This window comes from Stegodyphus dumicola, chromosome X2 (assembly GCF_044657685.1).
Source record: "Stegodyphus dumicola isolate Sdum_Otavi_A_Nest chromosome X2, ASM4465768v1".
NCBI lineage: Eukaryota > Metazoa > Arthropoda > Arachnida > Araneae > Eresidae > Stegodyphus > Stegodyphus dumicola.
This window is the reverse complement of record NC_140781.1, coordinates 172,202,712-172,227,127: the sequence shown is the minus strand read 5'-3', so window position 1 is coordinate 172,227,127 and position 24,416 is coordinate 172,202,712. Positions and strand designations below refer to the sequence as shown.

The 24,416-nt window shown below is 31.7% G+C and overlaps 1 protein-coding gene across 3 annotated transcripts in view; it reads right to left on the bottom strand.

Annotated features, from left to right (window-relative positions):
- The window catches only part of LOC118184942 (solute carrier family 60 member 2-like), a 48,195-nt gene that overhangs the window by 9,048 nt on the left and 14,731 nt on the right, over positions 1 to 24,416 (bottom strand). For 2 of the 3 annotated variants that reach the window (XM_035354697.2, XM_035354696.2), the window contains exons 3-4: positions 23,481 to 23,607; positions 12,633 to 12,794 (exon numbers count right to left, since the gene is read on the bottom strand). In XM_035354697.2, the coding sequence (XP_035210588.1) occupies positions 12,633 to 12,794; positions 23,481 to 23,607 (289 nt within the window). Of the gene's footprint in view, positions 1 to 12,632; positions 12,795 to 15,993; positions 16,429 to 23,480; positions 23,608 to 24,416 lie in introns of those variants that run through there. The other variant, XM_035354700.2, reaches the window with a different exon arrangement.

Genomic DNA, 24,416 nt, shown 5'->3' with positions numbered 1-24,416 from the left:
CATGATATACATCTAATAGTTACTGATCTGTTATATGTATAAATAAAAATACTGAAACCTATAAATAGGATCAAAGTGAGAAATCAGGTAATGATGTAAAGCAATGATCTATAGCAAAGGTTATTTTCCCTTGTTTTGATTTAACACTAGAATTACGGTGGTCTTCGTATACCTAGAATTACGGCGGGTGTCATTTTGACCCCTTGATAAGATATCTGCATATTTCTCTATATGATATAATATATTTGTGAAAAAGAAATTAAAATAACGCAAATTATGATAACTACAGTTTATTTTAAAGAATATAGAGACTTTGCAGGTATGTAGTCAAATAATGAAGAAGCATTTAAATATTTCCATCGGAAAATGTAAATTTTCCCCCCATTTTTGATAGCTTACATTTCAGAAACACAGAAAATAAAATGTATAAATATTTACGCAAATTTTTCCAAAAAAAAAAAAAGTGGTTTTTAATCCAAATATTAAAGTATTTTAACCCTTTGCGGCATGGTGGGTCAATATATGACCCACCTAATTAATATTTATTTTCTCAGTTAGCAATTTCCGTTAGAAATTTTCTAATCTTTTAAAAATAATCTATTTTAGTTATTGTTTTTCTCAGTAGATGTCACTACTATACCAGGGCTTAAGTATATAAGCAAAAAATATCAAAATAGGATCACAAAAGTGATATCCATGTATCTCGCATTTTTCAATATTTTAAAAATTTTGGTATGCAATTTATGATATGTATGATTCTTTTTAATATTCAAAGGTATTTTATTTTCAAAAATCTTAATTGGATTCAATATTTTATAACATTAATTTTGCAGTTGAAATAAGTGGGTTAAAATTTGTCCCACTACACACTTGAATATCCGTTCAATAGATGGCAGCACTCACGATTATTTTTTCTTTTCTTTTCTGCATCTACTTTTTTCGTGATTGCACGTGCTTTCACATCCATTGTATGCTCTGATGTGCTAAAATGTCTAGAAAAAAATTAACAACTCAGGAAGCTTTGGATCTTTTTGCTGAATTGCCATCCGATTGCGACTCAAATGCTTCAGATGTCAGTTCTGATTCAGATGAAATTGAAATCCAGGACAGAATAACTGAGGTTGAAGTTATTGCTGAAGAAGAAAGGGAAGTAGTTATAATTTGTTTCGCTTTTTAAAGACACAGACCCATCTATGCATGTGACACTGTAAATATGAATCAGAAGTATCTACTCACAAATTTATGTCAAGAGAATATATAGACTTTTCAGTTAGCGATGATTCAATTTATTGCATAAAATGGAAGGATAAAAGATCAGTTTCTATCCTGTCTTGCTTGGAAAAGGCAACTGAAATGAAAGAAATTAATAGAAAAGAACGAGATGGAAAGACAAAAAAAGTACTGTGCCCAAACAGCGTTATTTCATACAATAAGAACATGGAATGTGTCGACTGATTGATCAACTGAAAGGACTGTATGAAATACACCGCAAAAGCAAGAAATGGTGGCACATGATTTTTTTAAAACTTTTTAAACGCATTTATTCTATTTAAGTTTGTTCGCGAACCCGATCATGATGTAAACACAATTAACTCTTTCGCATCGAAGTCGCCCATAACGCCCGTTCATTCAGGCAACGGCAAACCGCCCCAACGCCTCGTTTATTTTCTACCTAATTCTTTCTCCTCCAAGTTAGTGTATGGCTCATTGGTTTCGCGAGTTGTTAAAAGACATGTCAATCATTCTTTTGAAGCAAATAAAGGAGAAATACGGAAAGCTATTGACGTTTGCAGGTGCAATCCGGCCCTAAGGTGAAACTGCACACAATGGATGAAACCACAGGGGGAAAGAAAAATTATTCCAAGACAAATTCGTAAACATGGGCATTTTCGATGTTTGTTGAAAACAGATTTGGTCGTCTCTCGATGCGAAAGAGTTAAAGATTTTCTTCTCTCAGTTATAGAAGATCTAATGGCACTTGCAGGCAAGAAAGAGCTGAAAAGAAAACTGAAATCCCCAGTTCAAATAAAAACTAAAAACCCATTCGTACAACCAGAAAAGAGACTAAAAAATGTAAGTCACACACCAAAGAGAACGAGCAGGAGAAGATGTGCATATTGCAGCACATTGAAAGAAGAACGATGAACATTTTGGATGTGTGAAGCATGTTAAGTGCCTGTATGCTTACAAAAGAATGAAACAACATGTTTTTCAAAGTTTCATGAAAAATGACTTTTTTTTTTTTCAATTTTATTCATATATAAATGGTTTTGAATCAAGTGTCAATTTTAATATTTTATTTAGTATCATATGTACGTGTATCAAATTTTAATCTTAAAATAATATTCAAGAAAATAATTTCTTTTGTTCCTAAAATTTAAAAATATTAAATACATATATATATATGCAAAATTTTACAAGTCATGCATATACACAATAAGTACAAAATGCATTTTAGTGTGTTTATTATGAATATTTTAGAATGCACGCTTTATTTTGTTTACTCATTCCACATATAATTTTTTTTCCCTGCTGTACACCAATATGCTATAAGACATGTGCTAGTTGCATGGTGGGACAAATGGTATCCCACCTTCCCCCGTAAAAAATAAAAGCGCAGAATTTTTTTCAAGCCTTAAATGCACTTAAGTAAGTCCATCTGACTTATTCTAAGGCATTTTTTTAAAGATTAAAATATATTTTAAATATGCGTGTCACAAAGGGTTAAAACAAACTTTTTGCTATAAAGAGTACATAGAAATAGAAATATATAGAAATATTTTATTTACAGATAATATTTTAGTCAGTGCAGCAATTAGCACACACGCTTATCTTTCTGATTTTTTGTGTACAATATCCGCATACATATTTATTACAGTTGTCACAAATATTAGAAGTTTTGTTACCTTTGCATTTCCTTACTTGACATTTCTTCCCCCCCTTTTTTTTTAATATTTTTGATTCTATTGAATCTTGTCCATACACAAAGGCACTTGAAGAGAGAACAAATTTGTTTTTACTAGATATATATTCTTCTCTTAGTTCTGCCAAACGCAATAGAAAATCCCTTTTGCTGATATTTTTTTCTTTTGTAACTTCCTTATATAGAATCCATGCATTTATGCCTGCTAAGTCCAAAATATTGTAGAATACATGCACTGGCCAATGGCGTGATGATGCTTTCACAGAGTACTTTCTTGCCATTTGATCCAAAACATCTACCCCGAATTTTGTAGAATTGTAAAACTGTATTTCATCTGGAACCTTCCTTTCATTACATTCAAATTCAACTGATGAATGGAGTGTACTTAACAAAATTACGTTTTTGTTCCTTTTACCTTGATATGATGTAAGTGTTATTAGTCGCGTTTCATCACAATTGAAGAAAAAGTTCGTTTCTTACATTTTTTAAACTAGAGGGAATTTCTCTTTTTGCACGATTTACTGTTCCAACATGACTCGATCCTTTTGATTTTAGGGATTTTGCAAGTTTTACTGATGTAAAGAAGCTGTCTGTAGTTATATTTCGGCCAGCATTTTTGTAAGGATCAACTATACGATTTACTACTTTCTCTCCTAAACTTTGATCGCTTGGTCTCATTTCATCTTTTCCTAAATATGGAAATCTGTTTAATAAGTATTTTGTCCTAACGTCTACTGCTAGTCAAAATTTTATTCCGAATTTATCAGGCTTGTTAGGCATATACTGCAAAAAACGGCATCTTGTTTTTGTAGGGAATAACTGTTCATCAATTGTAATGTTTTCATTTGGTTTGAAGCAAAGCTTACAGTTTTCTATAAAAGTATTCCATACCTCGGATATTAGTGCAAATTTATCACACTGCAAGAAGACCTTGTTAGTGTATTATCAAAATGAAGAAATTTCATAATTTCCAGAAACCTACTCAGATCTCTACTCAGAGTTTCATGAAAAAACTTTGGTCCCCAAGTCTTGGACTTCAAACGAAGAATTGGTAAGCCCTTGGCAGCTAATGCCTCCCTTACGTACAATATTAAATAATAATGTATGCTATAAATGCTTCCAGAATGCTATAAATGCTTCCAGTTCTGCTAATAAAATAGTGAAAGAGTCATTATGAAGTTTACCCTTGGCTTCAGCATCAGTACACTCTTTTATGATGCGTAATTTTTTTTCATTTATTATTAACTTCCACGTACTAAGAGCTTTACCAGAACAAATGTTACACTTAGCATAGGATGTCGGTCCTGCATTTTCTCGCAAGATATTTTGCAAGGGTCGCCGACCAGAAGGATTTGAAGTATTTTCTACTTTCCATACAGTTCCATCTCTAGCAATTTCTTTACAAGTGTTAGTCTGAATTACATTGAATTTCATATTCCCTTGTGAGTGTTTACTAGTTCTCGCTTTGGCATTCTTAAGTATTGCAGAATTTGAACTCGTAGAAACAAATCCATTTATACTTTCACTTGAGCTAGATGATGATATTGTCTGATTACTCTCTATAATAAGTTCAAAATCACAAGATGTTTCATCTCTATCTTTATCCGTAGAATTATTTTCGATTTCAGAACTGGAATTGGCATCAGATAGTTCTTGCATTAGTTTCACGATTTCTTCATGCGTTAGTCCTTTTCTATGCGCCATTAGTACGTGACTATAATAAATTCATGTAAACAGACTAAAATTTTCCACTAAAACTTGTTATGAATAATAAACAAAATATCTACAAAAAATCTACAAACGTTCAGCTCATAATAATCTCTTTTCTCTGTTTTCTTTCCACAAAGAAAACTATGGCACATATTTCAAATCATGTGACTGGCAGATGTGAAACTACGCAGAACAACCATATTCTTTTCCTTTGTTTATATTTTGTTTAGCAGGTGCAAATAAAAATAGCTTACAGAAGCAACAGTGTTCAGATAATACAATGGAATGTATTCACATTTCTTTTCTCTCAAAGGGGTCAAAATGACACCCGTCATATTTCTAGGTATAATCATTTGTTAGAAATAAAAATAAAATACGATTAAAATAAAAATAAAATACAAATAAAATTACGATTTTCTTGAAATCTTTACTATTTCGTAAATGACGATTATTTAGGAAAAGTCAAGAAAAGATTAAGATATTTGTGGAAAAAAAAGAAAAGTTGTCAGAGATAAAAGTTCGCTAGGTGTCAAAATGAACCCTTCCGTAATTCTAGTGTTAAGATTTTCTTGAACTAGATAGTTACGAAAATCAATTTTCCAACTCTCAGAATAATCTAAAATAAGAAAACAGAAAAGGTTTAACCCAGACTGCTCACTACCAGACGAAGAAGAACAATTTAGAGGCCATAATTAAAAGATGTATAATTAAAAGAACTTAAAGTTTCAGTTTCAAATGATATTAGTGCTTGTCATAATAACAAAGCATGCAAAAATTAAATACATCTCACCCTGAAGCTTTATGATGGCAAGATGCTAATTAGCAAATGAAGACACTGGAATTTCTGTTCAATGAATTAAAAAATTAGATCAGATTTAGTTCCAGCAATTGTTTAAGGACAAAATTAGTTGTAAAATTTTAAATGTTTTAGAACCTCAGACTTAAGAAAAACACAAAGTTTACTGGCAAACATTTTGCTGCATTTGCAAAATAAAAAATTCCGAAGAAAGAAAACTAGCATATTTTCATTACTTCTGTAATTCAATGTTTAGAAAGTTACCAGAGAGCTATTGTACAGAATGTATCCAAATTCTTGAAGAAAACAGATTCTAATTAAAAATGCACCAAAGATAGAGAAACTATTAAGGCAATGCTTTTAGAGAAGTCATGGAAAAATCAGTTCATAAATTTTCTAAAAAACTTGGAAGAACAAATTCAGTCATACTTATGGCCCAATTTTCAGTATCGGAGAAAAACCAATGAAAGAATTCAGATTTGTTAAACACAGTAGTGTTCATTGTTCCTTGCAAGCAGATTTCATATCCTGGCAAAAAAAGTTTTTGTTGTAAACTATTTTTGATTTCCCATTGCATGTAATAAGTTTTATTTTGCCAGAAAATATAAAAAATAAAATGGATAAATAAGGTTGAGGGAAATATTTTCTGCAAGTTTTGCACACAAGTGATCTAGTGAAATAAATGTATAGTTAAATCTTGAATAATTTAGCTTTCTTCATTAACTCAACACAAAAATCTCTACATGATATTAATTTTTGATGATATGTAGCAAATTTTCAAACTACCATTAGCTTTGCCATTTTGAAAAGTTCATTTTAAATATAAGACTTAAACATTTCACCTCTTTAATATCCCAAGTATAAATTCTAAACTAGTAAGCCTATTATAACTATTCAAGTCAAAATATTTCAGGTGTTCAACTCAGAATGAATCAACTATATTTAAAAAAATTAATGGTTAACTTCTCAAGGCCTCAGACCATATCTGAAGATTTTAGAATGTAATTAATTTGATATCTTAATGATAAAAGCAAATGCAACAGCAATGCAAATATATTCTGGATTTTAGGTAATCTTACGTCTGGAAAAACAACAGCTAATTGTCATAAACTTTTCGTGGTATTTGAAATGTCAGGAAAACAGCTAACTGTTCATTAACTTTTCATGATTTTTGAAATTATATTTAAAGAAAAAGGAATATATAAAACAAAAGAATTATTTAAAATTTGGTTAATTTAATGTCCACTTCCCATAATTTTATTTTGAATGCAATATATTTTATGCAAATCTATAAATCTTAAAGAAACTGAAAACTTAAAAACAAACAAAAAAAAATATTACTGTTTTATTGACAAGCATGCACGCACACACACACACACACACACACACACACACACACACATATATATATAATATATAACTAAAAATTTAAAAACAATTGATACATCAGTAGATGAAAAAGTGAAACATTTATAACAGCTACAGGATCAGTTAACAGATAAAATCAAAAGCTTATAATTGTTAAATTTCAAAATCAAAAGTATGCTTTATATCGATGAAATTGAAACCAATATGGAATCTTAAGAAGACTATAATAATAAAATTATTGAATGGAAAGAAAAGTTAATTCTTCACTATAGCCATTAATGTAATTTTGCTTTGTTAATTATCGAACCAAAAGTAATCTGCTATAATATTCAAATGCTGTTAAATTGCCTAAAGTAAATATTAATAGTAATATTATAATGACTTTCTTTAGTTGGAACTAGGGACTCAGTATGAAAATGGAAGCCATAAAAATCAATGCTTCAGTGATGTTGAGAAATGTATAAACTTGAAATTTCTTTTAGGCAGTGTCACATTAAATACTGTTAATGGATTTTCATTAACTAGAGAAATCTGTGAAGCATGCATTGAATTACTGAAAGGACCCCAAACATACTGAGATTAATTTGCACATCAGCAAGTTGTTAGAAATACAGCTGGAGGAAATATTTGAATATTACAGTGCTTAGAAAGCTCTATGATGAATGTAGTGTTCAGATACAAAATTTAGAATCTCTTGGAATGACATCAGAATATTATGGGAATTGCTTTCTTCGGCTTTTCTAAAACAGATACTGAGAAATGTAAGCTTGGATTTTAATTGAATATGTAAGTCTTAGGTAGAATTTGAAGTATGTGAACTTTTTGAGCTTATATGCACAGAAATAGAATGTAGAGAACCATTGGTTATTTTAAATGGATTGGAACTATTTCATTAATATTCATGATAATAACAGAATGACAACACATAAAAATAAGCAGAATTTCTTAGCTGCTTGACTGAAGAAAAAAATTATATTCGGTGACAGGACTAAACACATTCTTTTGCAGATTAATACAAGGTAAAAAAATAATAATAATTCGGAAGAAAAGAAAAAAATCTATTAAAAAAGCAGCTTGGTTTCCTTAAAATCGAACATAGCTCCAAAAGATACAATACTCAAATCAAATGTTTGGTAAATTGTAAACATAATCAGATTACAATGCATTTCAAATTCAAACAAATCAAGAACTGCGATGGAAATAAAACTTCCAAACAGAGTGAAAGAAATGAAACAGAAATTTTAAATCCACCTGGATATCAAATGCTGTAACAAATTTTAATAATACAAAGTCTCTGTCATGGAAAATTTAAATTACCTTTGGTAATGTTACATTCCAGATCCCAAAGGTTTTATATAAAACAAAATGTAATAAATAAGCTGCTTTAACATTATTTATACAGTTAGTTTGAAAATATTGAAGATATATTCGAGTGCAACATATACTCAAGCTAAATGGAAAAAAAAGTATATACCTATTTTCCTTAACTAGAAACATTAGGTTTTTATCCTTTCCTTAAAAAGTAGCAATATAAACTTAATGGATGTAGGATATAATGTGCTCAAAATAACATCACTATTGGTGTTAATATAATAGGATGACTACTGATTAGTGTCACTAAAGAGTTAGAAAACATTCTGGTCTGCAAGGTAGGTTGGACTTCGAGTGGCTAGTGCGATATAGTTTATAACTTACAATAAACATTGTTACATGTTTGCATGGTATTTACACAGCAGATTTGTGGAAACTACACAAACATAATAAACATAGCTATATGTTTGAATGCTACTGACGTAGCATTCAAACACTAGTAGGAAACTAAAGGTACAAAAGATCCATTCGACAAGAAAACAAAAAAGAAAATCCAGAGCATAATGTATTAAAATTATTAAAGGAAGCTGTGAAAATTAGTACAGTAGGAAGATACAAATTTCAGTTGCCTTCCAGAAAAGTCATATTCAGTTTATAAGTAACAAAGAAAAAGCAACAAAATATCATTTAAAGTCACATTGTAGTTCAAAGCAAACAAGTAACGAAGTATACAATAACATTTTTCAAGAACGGTTGACGACAAACGGCTAAACATATGATTATTGGTAATGTTAAACATATTGCATATATGATGATCAATAAATAGAAGCATGAAAAGTAATTTTCTTTACTACTACTGAGACTACTTATTTTTCATTCTCATTAACTGATGCAATAAAAATACCAGTACCTCCCGTTTTCTACGTCTAAACATGGCCCCCAACAACACTGCTAATACAATATATATAAATGAAGTAAATTATATATAAACATTAGCTGATTAAAAATTAACTAGATGTTCAAATCAGCATTGCTTTAAACAAGTCACCCATCAAAAGTTAAGAATTTTAAATTAGATTAAATATCCGAACAGCTAAGTATAACAAATAATCTTGTCCATAAAGTAAAAAATTTTATTCCACATGTTAATTAATACAAAAATATACATAATTGTTTTACATATTTAATTTCAAAACTCTTGAACAGCCTGGCAAAAAGAACTATCATAAAATATCATAGTGCCAAAAATTACTTTTACGTACCTAAAAATGATACTTCATGAAGTAATCAATTAATAGGATTTATTTCACTAAGAAATGAGCAAAAGACAAACCTATTACTATTAATATTATCAAGTCTGATAAATCTATTTCAGTGCAAATAATGGCAGATCATCATTCAAAGCTGTGACAAGCACGTAACAAATTTTCCCATGAATTTCTACAATTTAAGGCTTACACTTAGTACTTAAAATAGTTTAAACAATTTTTTAAGGCAAAGAAATATTTAAGATTCTTTGGGATGGATAACTACTGACAAATTATTTAGAAGGAGAGCAGAAAATTTTGGAAGTATTAGAATATCTGTTTGCTTATTTTCAGACTGATAGCCTCTGCAATTTGGAAGCAATTAAATATTCTGAAACTTGCTAAAAATATGATAAAAGGTTACAAAAGAAAAATGATCCTCAAGATCTATCATATCCGCAATAGGGTTTTCGCTACCATGCAGTTGAATTAATAGCTTTCTTCTACCACTATAATTTTTTATCACAGCAGACTTAATAAAAGACAATTAATCAATAAATAACTTAAGAAGGAAGGCATTCATGCCAGCAAGACTATGGTTTATGTGCTATGGACTTCACAACAAAACAAGGCCCATATAAATTGATGCGGAGAACATAAGAACTGAAGCCTACAAAAATACCTTGCTAAAATGCACCTTACCTAATCACTAAACTGGGTCTCTTTTCCTTAATACGGTTCAGTTTACCATCTAATTCTAAGCCTGTAGAGCAGCAAAAACTTAAAAAAATTATCAATGGATTACACTCTTCTAGTTCTTCTGTGTCTGCCCACAGATATCAAGAAAGTCATGCAACCCAAAATAAGCCTTTACAGAAGAGGATGTCATTCTGACTTCCTTTTCACAGATTGTGATGACTGGCCACATAAAGAAAATGTAGATGAATTTCTTGAAACTGAAGGTATAGAACAAATGAATTGGATTTAATAATCATTTTATGGATCACCCCCTAGAAAGGTTGTTGTAAATTTTCTTCCTAGAGATCTAATGGTTTGAAGATATATTGGTGGAAAAGTGTTAATGCCTAATGAAAACATGAAATTTCGTATTGTGATATGTGAGCAGTAAATCCATGGCATATTCATGCTAAAAAAAAAGCAATTATCTTTTTAGGTATTTACACTTTCCCTAAATCTTTAATGTCATATTTAATTCATTAGTAATTAATCATTTTTAATTCATTAGTATCACAAGGTTTTTCAGTGTGTATTTATGTACAATCATGCTATTTAATAGCCTAAATAAATTCATTCCATTTTATCCTATGAGTTTTTAGAAATCAGTGCTTTTGTGAATGTAATTCAATTAGCATGGAATACAAAATTATGAAGAATGTTTATGCTTAAATATATTATTAGCAGAGATTTTTACTTTAAACACAAGCATACTTTTATAAAATGCTATCTTCATTGCTATATTTAAAGCTTGGAGAGCAACTGGATTATACATGGGTTAGAATTTTAATAATGGAAACATGAACAGCATGAAACAGGATTAGTGACTCTTGTTTACACAACATATTTCTTCAATACTTAACTTACATTACAGTAAATGGAGTATAGAATGTTATGTTCCTTAGAACACTATGCGTATGCAGTGTAACAAGAATAGAGATGAACTGGTCATGTGAAATTGATCGTCTAAAGTTGTGTAACCAATATGTTTTTGAAATAGGCAGAGCAGAGCTGAATAAAGATTGAATGTACCTGAGGTCACACAGCCCTACAGCACCATCAAGGTCTTCACGACGCAAGCAGGAAACGTGTTACCCTACAGAACAACTCTGCATGACAGAACTGCTTCCGCCCTAGTTCTTGCCTATCGCAATTGAGTGCCGTCCCGCATTTCTTAACAATCTACCATGTTGCAACCCCACAGAGCAAGGGCAGCCAAGGCAGTACCAGTACAGTCCCTGCCGAGCCCTCAAGCCTTCTGTGAAGTCTGTTTTTATACCTGTATGGTTGAGACTGCCTAGGTACAGATCCTAACCAGTACTTCCCAGGCATTCGCCTAAGTCAACCCCTGGAGGAGACCCTACAGAATAGCAGGCAGTGAGTAAATCTTCAATGAGGGGATAACAAAGCATGGTAGACGTCCATCAGGTAATCATAGTCATAATGAAATGGAAGGGCAGATAATTGGCATATTTCTGATACCAGTAGGTTCTTGAATTAGCCTGAAACACAGGATTATCACATAAGACTATGTTTCACAGTCTAAAGGAATGCTTGAGCAAGTGAAACACTGTATCATGACTGATTCCAAACCATTTAACAGAGATGGCCACAATACAACACATCTCAAACTCACTTGGAAGTACTATGAAAGTGAAGGACAAGCTCTTTTACACTGTACCACTGCATTTAATGATACACGAGCCAGATTATATAAACCAAAATTAAAATACTAATCAAATGAATTGTGACACTATAGGTCACCACAAAAATCAAAAGTCTGTAACACCCCTTAATAGTGTGAAGGCTATGCTGATTCTCATGCAATAGAAACATTAATCAAATAAGTGGTGACTATTTGTGGTGACACAATGTGTCAGCATCACATCCCCATTAGTGTAAAAGTTATGCTTATTTTATTTTCATGCACATTTATAATAACATTATCCAAATGCATTTTGTAACCTAAAGAATGTTACTGAGGGATATCACAGCTCATTTCAGGAACATAAACTGAGAAAAATGTAAAAAAAAAATCAGGTATACTTTCAACAGAACTATTCCACCATTTTGTAGAATACTACTAGATTGCACATTACTTAACCTATGGTTAACTATATGTTGAATCAGTGGAGCTGAGAAATGTTTTACCGTTCACCACACTCTTTATACTTAAGTCCCTAAAAATATGATTTGATTTCTAAGATCAAAATGAAAGAATCACTTTGATATATTCATTTCCATGCTATTCCAGGGATTCTTAACATATTGTTTCATATGAGCAATGAACAGAACAGGTGCTGGTATAAGCATACTATGACCACAGTCTTGATAGGAATACAATGGTAGTACACAATGCTAGTGATTATATTGAAGAATGATAAAAGTTTCTTAGTTATGTCATGAATACACAGTTGCAACTAAAGTTCCAAACTTCATATAAACACACCATTACATATGCTTAAAGACAGCTTTTACAATTCAGAAAACAAATACAGCAATAGTTATTTATCATTAAAATGTGAACTATGAAACAGCTTACCAGTATCAAGGGCTCCCATGGATAAGCCACTAATTGCCATAATTGTGATCAGTACTTCTACTTGTCTACTCCATGGAATGAAGAATACACCAATGGCTGTAATTAAGTTAAAAATCAGCAAAGCCGGAATTTCCTTTTTCCATTGATCTATTATTATCCCGCCTGAAAAAAATAATTTGTAATATAGAAATACATTGCAAATGAGAGCCAGACATATTTACAATTGTTTAAATACAACATGGGATAAATACTTTTGTAAAATATTCCAATAGATTTTAAGCTTATCCTGATAAACATTACAACTCTTAGATCTATGATTAATAAATAAAATTTAATGATTCAGCTAATTTATTTTTCTTTATCTTAAAAACATTTTTGTCAAAGAAGTTAATGTTTTGGAAGTGGTGTTGAATATAAACTGTTCATTTTACTATCAGTTTACCTCTAAGGAACAACTACTCTACCATACGAGATCAGGAAATGCATAAAGTACTTCTCTTTCATTCATTACTTCCTGTAGCAAACCCGGATTTGTTAAATAGTGAGTTGTAAACTTCCTACATACAATAAGATCTGTTCACCACAAAAATACTGTTCTGTAGCATTTACAAGACCATCCTGCTAGACTGAAAATTAGTAAGACAAGAAAGGTGCTTCTGGCAGTAACCAATTTGAATTCTGATCAATTCATAAGGAACTGAGTCATGAAGCTGAAAAACGACGGTGGTTTTCTGTACCATTTTGCAACACCTTTGTACATGAAATCATCTCAGGCATAGTAAAATGTGAACAGAAAAATATCTTACTTATCTAAATTTAAACTTTACAGAGTTATTCAAAGAGAATAATGGGAAACGATTAATGAATTAAAGAGAATAATGGGAAATGAAGCTGATGTATAAAAGATATTCATAAAATACAAAAAACAAAACTAAACTATAAGAATGTGAACAGAATTATGGGACTTTTAAAAACATAATACAGTCAAAAGTCGTTAATCCGGACTCGGCGGGACTTGAGCAATTCCGGATTATAGATCATCAGTTTAAATCTGGTAAGATGGCATGCAGAAATTATAAAATTTAAAATATGAAACCGTAATTTATGAAATAAAGAACAATTATGATCTAAAGGGTATCAAAATTTACAAAAAAAAAAAAAAAAAAAAAAGCTTAATATTTATTTGTTTACTTTATTAAACATTTCTTTCAATGTAAGTTGTTTGCTTCGTTTTATGTGATAATACTTTCTCTTTAATTCTATAAACAGACATAATTTCTTGTTCAGTTACAAACTTCCACTGTTCAAGTCCTGTAATTGCTGCGTCGAGAATACCGCCTAACTTGTCAATCGAAATTTTTCGTTTTCAATAACCTCTCTGTTACTTTCTTCACTATCAGAAGCAAATTATAATGACGAGGAATTTGATTTAAATCATATCAAAGATGGAATACATAGAGATGAAATACTACATTTAGTAAGGAATTAAGACAAATAAAATGATAACATTTGCCCTGAAGATAAGGATAGTGCTGACAGATCAACTTCCAATTTATTGCGTGCCGTGGCGTTGAAAATATCTGCCCTGAAGATACGGATAGTGCTGACAGATCAACTTCCAATTCATTGCGCGCCGTTCCCCCCATCCCCCGCCACAGAGCAGCGTGAAATTGATAAACAGATTTCGGAATGGTTAGGTCATTTTTTGCAGCAATTCCACTTTTGTTTAATGGACTTCAAAACATACTTTCGCTTTGGTAGATCCTTTACATATTAATAAATATATATCGAAAATTCTATTTGACACAATCGAAAGTTCAAGCTTACTTTTATAAAATTGCTCTAACAGTCTGCAAAAAATAATAAGCCGGATCCAATTCGAAGATTAAGGAACAACGCAATCTGCAACATTAACTGAATTAGATAAATTTTAGCTTAGCTTATACCATCCGTTATACATTAAACGTGCATGTGTAAACATATTTTGTGCATGCGCACACGCATATTCGCAGCCGTAAAGGTCTTACACGCATGCGTGAACGCTACGCATGCGCAGAAAGTTTGTAGCTTTGAGGTCCGGATTATGGGTGTCCGAATTAACGACTTTTTACTGTATCTGCAATAAAAGTTGGCAAATTTTACAATCAAAACTTTGTGTTACGTATTCGTACTTGTACCAGAGAAAGGCTTACAGAAAAATGAGAGTTTTAATTTCATTGGCAAACACTGCCACTTACCAAGAAATCTGAGAAAATGTAGCCATATTTTTTTAATATAACTTTTGGCCGGAAATATGACTCAAGTGATAGATTTTTCAGACTTAAAATCAATATCATATAAGACCATACATTCACATAATACCAGGACACTTGCATGTATAATATGCACTTGGAGCCAATAAGGACAAAGCTAAGCATTGGATTACACAAAATGCACTGCCAGAGATTATGAGGCTTAATGGTTGTACCGAAATATCATGATGCATATGGGTCAGATTGATACAGCTATAGGACAATACTAGCAGACATGAACCCGTATGGAAGACTGCATAACAGGTAGGCAGTAGATATCTACAGATGTGAAGATTAAGCAATCATTCTGGTGGCCATCATAGCATTAAATGCATCACTAACAGCCATTTGATGTATGATGGTTTCCAGTAACCACACACAGCATAAGACAATCACTCTGGAATGGAATTGAATAGAACACACTGTACAGCTCATTATGCAACTTACCTCATTTTTATTTACCTCAATTATTCGACTTAATTACTAACCTTAACTTACCTCAATTAATTTACAAAAGGGGATTTTTCAGACATCGCATTTTTTAATGAAAAGAAAAGAGATAAATTTAGCCCATATTACATTTATTACCTTACATTTGTGAATAACATCTATACAGTTCTTTACATTCTCTAATCGTTAACCCGTAACAGAGGGAGGTCAAATATTGGGACATAACCGGGGACGAGCATTCACAAAGACAGCGTCTCGTTATAATTTAAATAAAAAGTACTAATCAAAATATTAAAATTTTATTTTACCCATACATTCTATGAACACTTTTCTTCAACCAGAATTTTTTTTTTTTTTTATTTTACAAAGAAATCAATCAGCATAAAAAAACATCTTTTCTGCAACATGAACTTTTTTATGAAAAACCACTTGCAAATGTAAATTATGCCAAACAAACCAAATTAACTATTATTTTTATGAATAATAATTATTTTCCACTAATTTAACATATGATAGATACATTCAGATGAAAAATATAAATATTGTACGAAACATAAAAAAATGACAGTACCTTAACTATCTTGTTAATTGTGTGTGTTCTTGTAAAAATATCAACTTACTCAGCATATTCTTGTGTACATTCGTGACATAATTCTTGTGAGCAATATACAAACTGGCATTTTACAATTTAGGCATAAATACAAAGTTTTAGTTTTCAGTTCTTTCTTTTTCTCTAATATTTCGTTTGTGAAAAGGAGTTCCCAAATGCTTTTAGGATCCATATTTTCACCCAATTTTCCATATGCTCTTAATCCTGGAAGATAAACTGTATTATGCGATTGAAGTTCTCACATCTCGTTGAGGTTCAATACATGACCACTTGAACTGATTTCTCCCTTAATAATATTTGTAGATGAAATGGCTTCAGTCTCTGGTTCAGTGCATTCATTGTCAGATTCAGAAAATTCTGATGCCGTGGAATGTGAACTTTCATTTGCAAAATCTTCGTGGCATTCATCTTCATTGCTAAATTCACTTCCTACTTCATCAAGAATTCTTTGCAGCTATTCTGTAAAACATGAATAAGAAGGATATATGATATTTCTCGGATCGAGTCTCAGAGCCATGTTTCCACCTGGAACAGAAATCGTAACACTGAGAGGGAGGTGCGGTCTGACATACCACTCTCAGAAAAAGGATTAGAATTTCACAATGAAGCGGGTGCAAAAATGTTAGCCAATAGGCAAAAATTATAAAGGTCACAAAAGGAGAAGCTAGCAGGAGAATCCACTCAATCAGAATAAATATATAATAGGGGTGATAGAAACAACACCTGTAGCGGTATCTGAGATCGCACCTCCCAAGTTACGGGTTAATTCCTTTAGCTGGAAGCACTAACTTATTCATGAGTTATTTTCATATAACAATGGTGTTAAAGCTCACTAAGCAAAATATATGGGATTTTAAAAAAGCCCATATCACACATCCATTTGTTTCACATAACATTGTTTCAGACAATTGTATAAATGTAAATATGTTGAATATACAGGGTGTACCAGCACAATGCTTTCCTGGCATGGTAGTGACAACACAAAACGCAAAAAGGACACAAACAGTGAGACAAAACATATTTTATTATGTTTATTACAGGAGAAACCTACAAATAAGAACAAAAACAAACAACAATCATCATTAAAGAAGATGTTTTAAATTACGATCCCGGACCATGATGAACCCTCACTTCTTTGGCGCATGGAAAATCTGCATCACAAAATAGAAGATGCATGATGCACAATTCCTGCACCATTGTCCTGGTCGTATTCCGAACACCTTCTTTGATGATGATTGTTGTCTCTTTATGTTGTTCTTTCTTTTTGTTGTGTTCTGAATAATAAACACATTTTCTCACCCTATACGTGTCCTTTCTTTCTTGACTTTTGTATTGTCACTACCATGACAGGAAAGTGTTTCCAACCATGTATTCCTATGTGATTTCCCATCATCTAGTTGTACTCTATCTCTCCTGAAATTTGTCACTGCTGTACTGATACACCCTTGTACAAAGGCATGTAATCAAACGCTTACTGATGCTGAATCTAACACTTGCAAAACATTTCTTTCGACTACTAATGTTCCCAATGTGTGGGAAAACAATTTACTTATACAGTGTTAAAAGACAATTCATGAAAAAAATTGAAATAACTGGTATTCATCTATCTACAGGAGACACAGCAAACTGTCCAGATGATACAATAAATTTGTGCTTTACAATTCCTTCCCTTCTGATCCACAGGAAAATAATAATCTTTTGCATAAGGAGTATCGTTGGGCTGCATGTACTGCTTATTTTCTCTTCTTGATTCTACTTTTGCCTGTGATGAAGTTAATACAATTACTTCTATGCTGGAATCAAATACAGCAACTGATCCTGATTCTGTATCATAATGAGATTATTAAATAGTTTTACTTGATGTTCCCTTCTCTTTTCCACAAACTTTTTAATGTTTGTCTAGATGCTGATATTTTTTCATGTGTTTGGAAACATGTCCAGGTGATACTTATTTCCAAAGGAAATGAGGGTAGTGTTCTTTATTTAGATAACCTTAGATGTATAAGCTTACTTCTTGCTCTAGATAAATGCTTGGAAACATTTTGTTAACAGAATTTTCTACCTGTGCCAAGGAGACTTTTTGCAGATCAAAATGATTTTACACCTCAGAGTAGTACTAAGGATGCTCTTAAAGCTTAAACAAACAAAATAACAACAAAACACAAAACAAAACAAAAAAACTGAAAAATTTCAGATTTTATAATTTTAAAAGAAGCTTATCTTTAGAATTTCCAATCCACAGTTCCACGTACTGGAGATAAAAAGGTTCCCCCCTCCAAAGAGTGATGCCATTGCTCGCTTTTAAATCGTCAAGTTTCTTAATAAAAAATTCGTTAAAGTTTTACAAAATATGAAATCGATAATAAAACAAATTCCAAATTTCAAATTTGGGCTTTCAGATGCCCATATTCACAGTAGGATTATGTCATTCAAAATTGGATGGCTCTCGGTACCACTGTTTTAACACAATGTGAGAAACATACATACATTTATGCAGATTCTTCATTATTTAATTTCTTCAAATATAATACAGGGCGATAGTATTTGGTGGCAACAATTTGAAAAGTGCTACACTGTTTATTGGGTTCCGTCGCAAAATCACAAAATGAAAGCAATAGTCCTTCAGGGACAAAGCCCCTTTGGACTAAAAATATTAAAATTAACATCAATTAAAAATCTCTTGAAATGTCTATCTGCAGTCATTTGTAATGAATTCTGTGCTAAAAATTAAGTCTCTTATAACCATTATGGAAAGTAGTAAGTAAGTTCTATGAATTATCAAGTGTCTACATTTTTTTGTAAAACACTGGATGCATACAAAATGAATATACATACGTTTATCTTTAGACTTCAAAATTTTTTTTTAAAAATTAAGGCTCTTACCTCTAATACTAATTCATGTATTAAATTTTCATAACAGCCCAGTGCTTTATATCTCAACAGCCACTGTCTTGCCCATGTTTTTCTTTTGGACTTTCTGCTTTTCTTGATGAGGAAAGCAGCTGCAAAAATAGAAGCTCCTAAAATGAAATGTTCTTTCGAAATGGACATTGCTTTTGATGGCTGTGTTTACCTCACTCTGAGAATGGTTACTGATGGTTAAATGTTTTGCTCTGTCTATTTTCTAAATATGTCACCAACTATGCTGAAAATAGCTATTTATTGTAGTATGTGCATTTCCATGGAGAACCTTTTTGCCCTTTACATGTTAATCCCAAAGTGATCTGTGGTGACTGGCTGTAGTATATCATGTGACAAAGCAGAAAAACTGTTCAAAGCAGCTGTTCTTCCAAAACATATTGATGTGCGATACCAGCCTAAAATACATGTTTAAATCAATTTTGGAGAGCTTTTCTCATATTGTTGCTTTTATGTTAAAACACATTTTGTTTTGCATATTTCAGCAATTTTGTAAAATTTAACCTGATCATTTTATTGAAAAAAACCAGAATATTGGAAATTTAAAACTCTATGTTCGCTACATGCAAATGCTAATATTGAATCTGTATTTGTTAGATTAAATTAATCCAAATCAAAGGGAAGAAATTTCTTCACAGCAAAAACTTTGAATAGCATTCAAAATACAAATGATGGTCTGAAACATGTTAACAAATATACATATTAGAAACTTCTGCAAGACATTCTTAATATATCAGAGCAATGTATCCCCATCTTATGATCATAAGAATTGAAGATATTACTGTTTATTTTGATCAACAATTATTCATTTCATTACTATATTTATCTAAAAACTGCAAAATACTTATTTCTACATTTTTAATTCATAACTACTATTTTTAGTACATATGCTGAAGTGTCAGAAAACTGGTACACAAAAGCTTATGTAAAATGCATAGCAATGTCACTTACGCACATGTTCTGTTGCATTTGTCAACATGTATAAAAAGTTATAGTCATTCCTGCCAGTAATCCAAAATGTTTAAGGCATGAAAATGAAAAGTAATAATGATTTTAGTGCTATTCAATGCAATGTCATAGCTGGTACTCATGAGAAGTGCCATAACATTTTGGAGAAATGAAGCTCCAGTTTTCAAATGACTATTGCATACCATTAGTCCAAGAATTTTAGCAAAACCTCCAATTTACAACACCAATGTGGCCATAAAAAGACTGAACATGACTGTGACAGCTGCGAAGAATCGTTTCAGATGATATGCATGCAAAACTCTGGCAAATAATATCAGAACTCAGTGTGGAGCCTCAACAAGTATCAGTGTCTGGACTGCTTGCACAACATATATTGTAGGATATAGATTTTAAGAGTCAATGGTTAACTTAAATCTCCTTGATGACTATACCACACAGAGCTACATAGGTAGCTTGGGCATAGCAACAATTGATGACTGAAAATAAGACACATTTCTAACTGTATTCACATTTCTTACTGTATTTCTAAGTCACATTACTAACTGTATCAGAGAGATAAAAGGATTCATGTGAGGTGCAAACCCCATGAAGCCATCGATCTCATCTGTCAACAGCACATTTACTGGCTGTTTGGTTTACCTGGAATTCACTGAGATGCCTGGTACAGCTACAAACATCTGTAGCTGGCCAATAGTATGTGCACATCCTTTCTAATAAGATATATCTGTTCATGACCAGCATTTATGCTTATGGACTGACCATGTTCTAAATGTACAATGACCTCCATGCAAGTGCCAGGATACCACATTAGAGTTACAAGAGCATTCATCCGAATATGGAAATTTGCCATCCTTGGAATTCTACCAAATTCTGAAATGCTCTGCAAGAAGAATGATCTGCAGTGCCTATAGCATATTCCAGTAGCTCGTACTATCCATGTCTCTGTAGTCCTTCACTCACATGCAAATGGTAATCTACCAAATATAAATAGTGTATGAAATTTTCTGGCACTTTAACTCTTTAGTTATTGTGCCCGTCTTTCATATGGGCAGCCAGTTCTAATAAATTTTTTCGCGTCCGTATCTCACACAGGCAAAACATTTGCAATAGAAAGTCATGTGAATTCCAAATTTTATTGTGCATGTATCAATTTTATTTACAAATTAGATTCACATATGGCAGTATAGTACTTGTAATTTGATTATACAACAGGAATTTGCAGATTTAGAGAAACTTTTCAGTTAGAACATGGTTTGAGAGGATTCAGTTTCATAGTTTTTCCATGTTTAATATTTGTAAAAAGAGTACTTCAAGTGAACAAGAGGATTTAAATCTTGAAGAATTGGGAATTGATTGAGAAAGCAGCTTTTTTCCAGATGCTTTTGTTTCTGAAGTATTGGTGGTGTGGTGGTGTATTTAATTATGGCAAAGCACACTAGGGCTATCTGCCTAAGAGGAGGGATGCCTTTCGTGGAGGACTTTCTAAGGGAAACTGTCTCGTATACACGTTACACATGGGGAAAACCACGAAAACGCCCATGCAGCCAGCCTGTTCGCGGGATTCGAACCTCGGACCGAACTACCAGTGTTCAGCGACTTTACCGCTCGGCCGCTGGTGGGCCTCTGAAGTATTGGAATTTGAAGACATTGATAATAGTGCCTATCCTACACAGCTTTTACCAGGGTGCCAATGGAACAAAATTTTGCCAGATGTCCCACATATTTGTCCTCCTCATTTTCAGATCAAATCATTGCCTAAAGTTAATATTTCATTTCAAGGAAGTTCCGACGTTTTACAATATTATGAGCATTTTATAAATGATGAAATAGTTTATATAATTGTAAAAGAGACTGATCGTTATGCTCAGTAATCAAGTAATGCTGTTGGTAAAAGAAAACTGTAGGGCAGAGAATGAAAACCTGTTATGTCAAATGAAACATGTTTGCTTCTTGCACTTTTGACTTTACAGGATATAATAAAAAAAAAAAAACCTGAAGAAAGCATGTACTGGACTAAGAAAACACCAGTGGAAACTCCTTTTCTCTGTAAGACTATGTTATATAAATGATACCATGAAATAAAAAATTACTTGTACTTTGTGAACAATGATTCTCACGACCCAGAAAATCATCCTAACAAAACTCCACAAAAATTGACCTATATGTGAGCATTTGAATGAAGTATATCAAACAACAATTACCCCTGAAAGAGATAATACATAGATGAAACTTTAATGTTCTTCAAATGACATTTATCCTGGCACCAATATATACCCTTGAAAAAAGCAAACTTTGATATCGAAAGATATATACTAAGCAAATCTAGTACTGGTTATATATGATCATTCATTATATATACCTGGAAAGGTTCTTTATTTTATACTAAATTTTGATCTCTATCAGTACCTTCACAAGTGGTTATGCCTTTGATGATGCCATTATTCAAATAAGGCTTCTGAATCACCTTAGAAAATTACTATACTTCACCAGAATTATGTGGTATCTTTTTGACTTATCAAACAGATGTGGTTGAAACTGTTAGACAAAACAAAAACGATTTCCCTTTGGCATTGAAAAACAGAAAATTGAAATCCGAGAAAGTTATATCATTTAGATGTGGGAAAATCTTCAACCTGAAATAGAAGGACAATAAAGAAGTAAAAAAGTTATCATCATCAATAGCTTTCTAGTTACCAAGTAGCCAAGAACAGTGAGGAAAAAACATTATAAAAAAATATTCTTTAACCTTTAGATCAAGCTGTTTTCAATGCTTTTCAAATTTATAAAAAGGAAGGTGGAAAAAAATCACATTTAAAATTTGGACTGGATTTGGACATCTATAAAAAATTTAATGAGTTTTGAATAAATTTTGTCAAAATTGTGTGACAGCTAAGAGGTTAATGTACATAAAACTCTTCTAAGTAAACATTGCACTTTAAGCTTTAGAACCCTTAAAAATCTTTTATGTTTTTGTGTTATGATGCAACATGAAAATTTTTTAATGACATTTTATTCACTACTTTATGTTGGGTTTTTATCATTTAAGTTTGCACATATTTATTTCTATATGAAATATTTTCTGAGTGTAGCAATAGAATGTGGTAATTTTCTAGAGACATTTAGTGTCAGATATGAAGACAAAGCTATGAGATTGTCTGGAAATGATTTGAGGAGTGAAGACGCAACTCACTACCATGCTCAATCTTATGACTTTACATTATGTGGTTATATGATTTCTTTCTGCAGATATCCAAGAAAGCTCTTGCATGTAAAATATGTGGATTGCAACCATTGATAACTTAAAAGCTAAAATCCCAGCTGCTGCTCAACAAATGGATATGGCTATGCAGCAATATACCTGCCAACGTTTGGAATCTCAACTACATACTATGCAAATCATTCATCATGAACATATTTCACATATTGTTAATTTAATAAAAGAAATTACAGAAAATAAATTCTACATAATACTACTTAACAACTGCATGTGTCTGACCATAAATTTTAACTAAATGTTGAAACTGCATTAGTAATTTTTAGATATTCTCTATATACTGACACTTAATATAACTGGGATTAATTTTAAGATAGCACAACCAGATTACTTACCAATTAATGAACCAAAAAGATATCCAGCTGATCGCCCTAAATAAATATAGGTTATGTAACTTGTCTTGGTGTGGACAATATGCTGTAGATCTAAAAGAGTAGGTCCAGGAGCAGCTATACATAAACCCTATAATAAAAAACACAAACATTTAACGCTTCCAAAATTTGGTAATATTCCTCGCACATTACAAGTACCATAATTATTCAAAAATGAATTTCCTTTATGTAAGACAGAACTCATTTACAAACCAGTGTAGCGGATACAGGTCTAAATTGAAATCACTCAGCTAGATGTGGCAGCTACACAGTTTATACATTTAAATAACTGTACAGTACATTGAATAGTTAAACAGTGCAATTATTCTACACAATTATCATATAATTAAACTCTCTTCTCTCATTCTGGAAATTTGATTATCAAAATACTCATTAATCAGACTGTCAAATTTTAGAACAAAAATATAGCAAAAAAAGGGGATGGTCTTATTTTCGATTAAATACGGTATTTTAGAATAATACAATATTTGACAGAAATCATTTTAAATTGGATGAAATTTGAACATAAAACAGACTTCAGTTTTTGTAAGAGTCAAATTACCTATCTTCTTTACATGCAAAATGAGAAATTCTTGGTAGAAAACTCCAGAGTAAGAAAATACTGAAAGTAATATTTTACACCATTTAACCCCACCCCACCCCCCAAAAATTACAAAATTATTAAATGCAAAAACTGAAAGATCATGAGAACTGAAATTTGTACTATTTACTAGCATTCAAAATCTTTATAGAATTTATATATTTTTTTATTCAAAATTTTTAGAGAGTTATAGAAAGAAATCCAAATGATCAACTACAATTAAAGAGGTTTAAATAATTTTTAATAATCATCTCTGTTTTGCATACTACCATCAGTTTGGACTGATCATGTAAATGAGT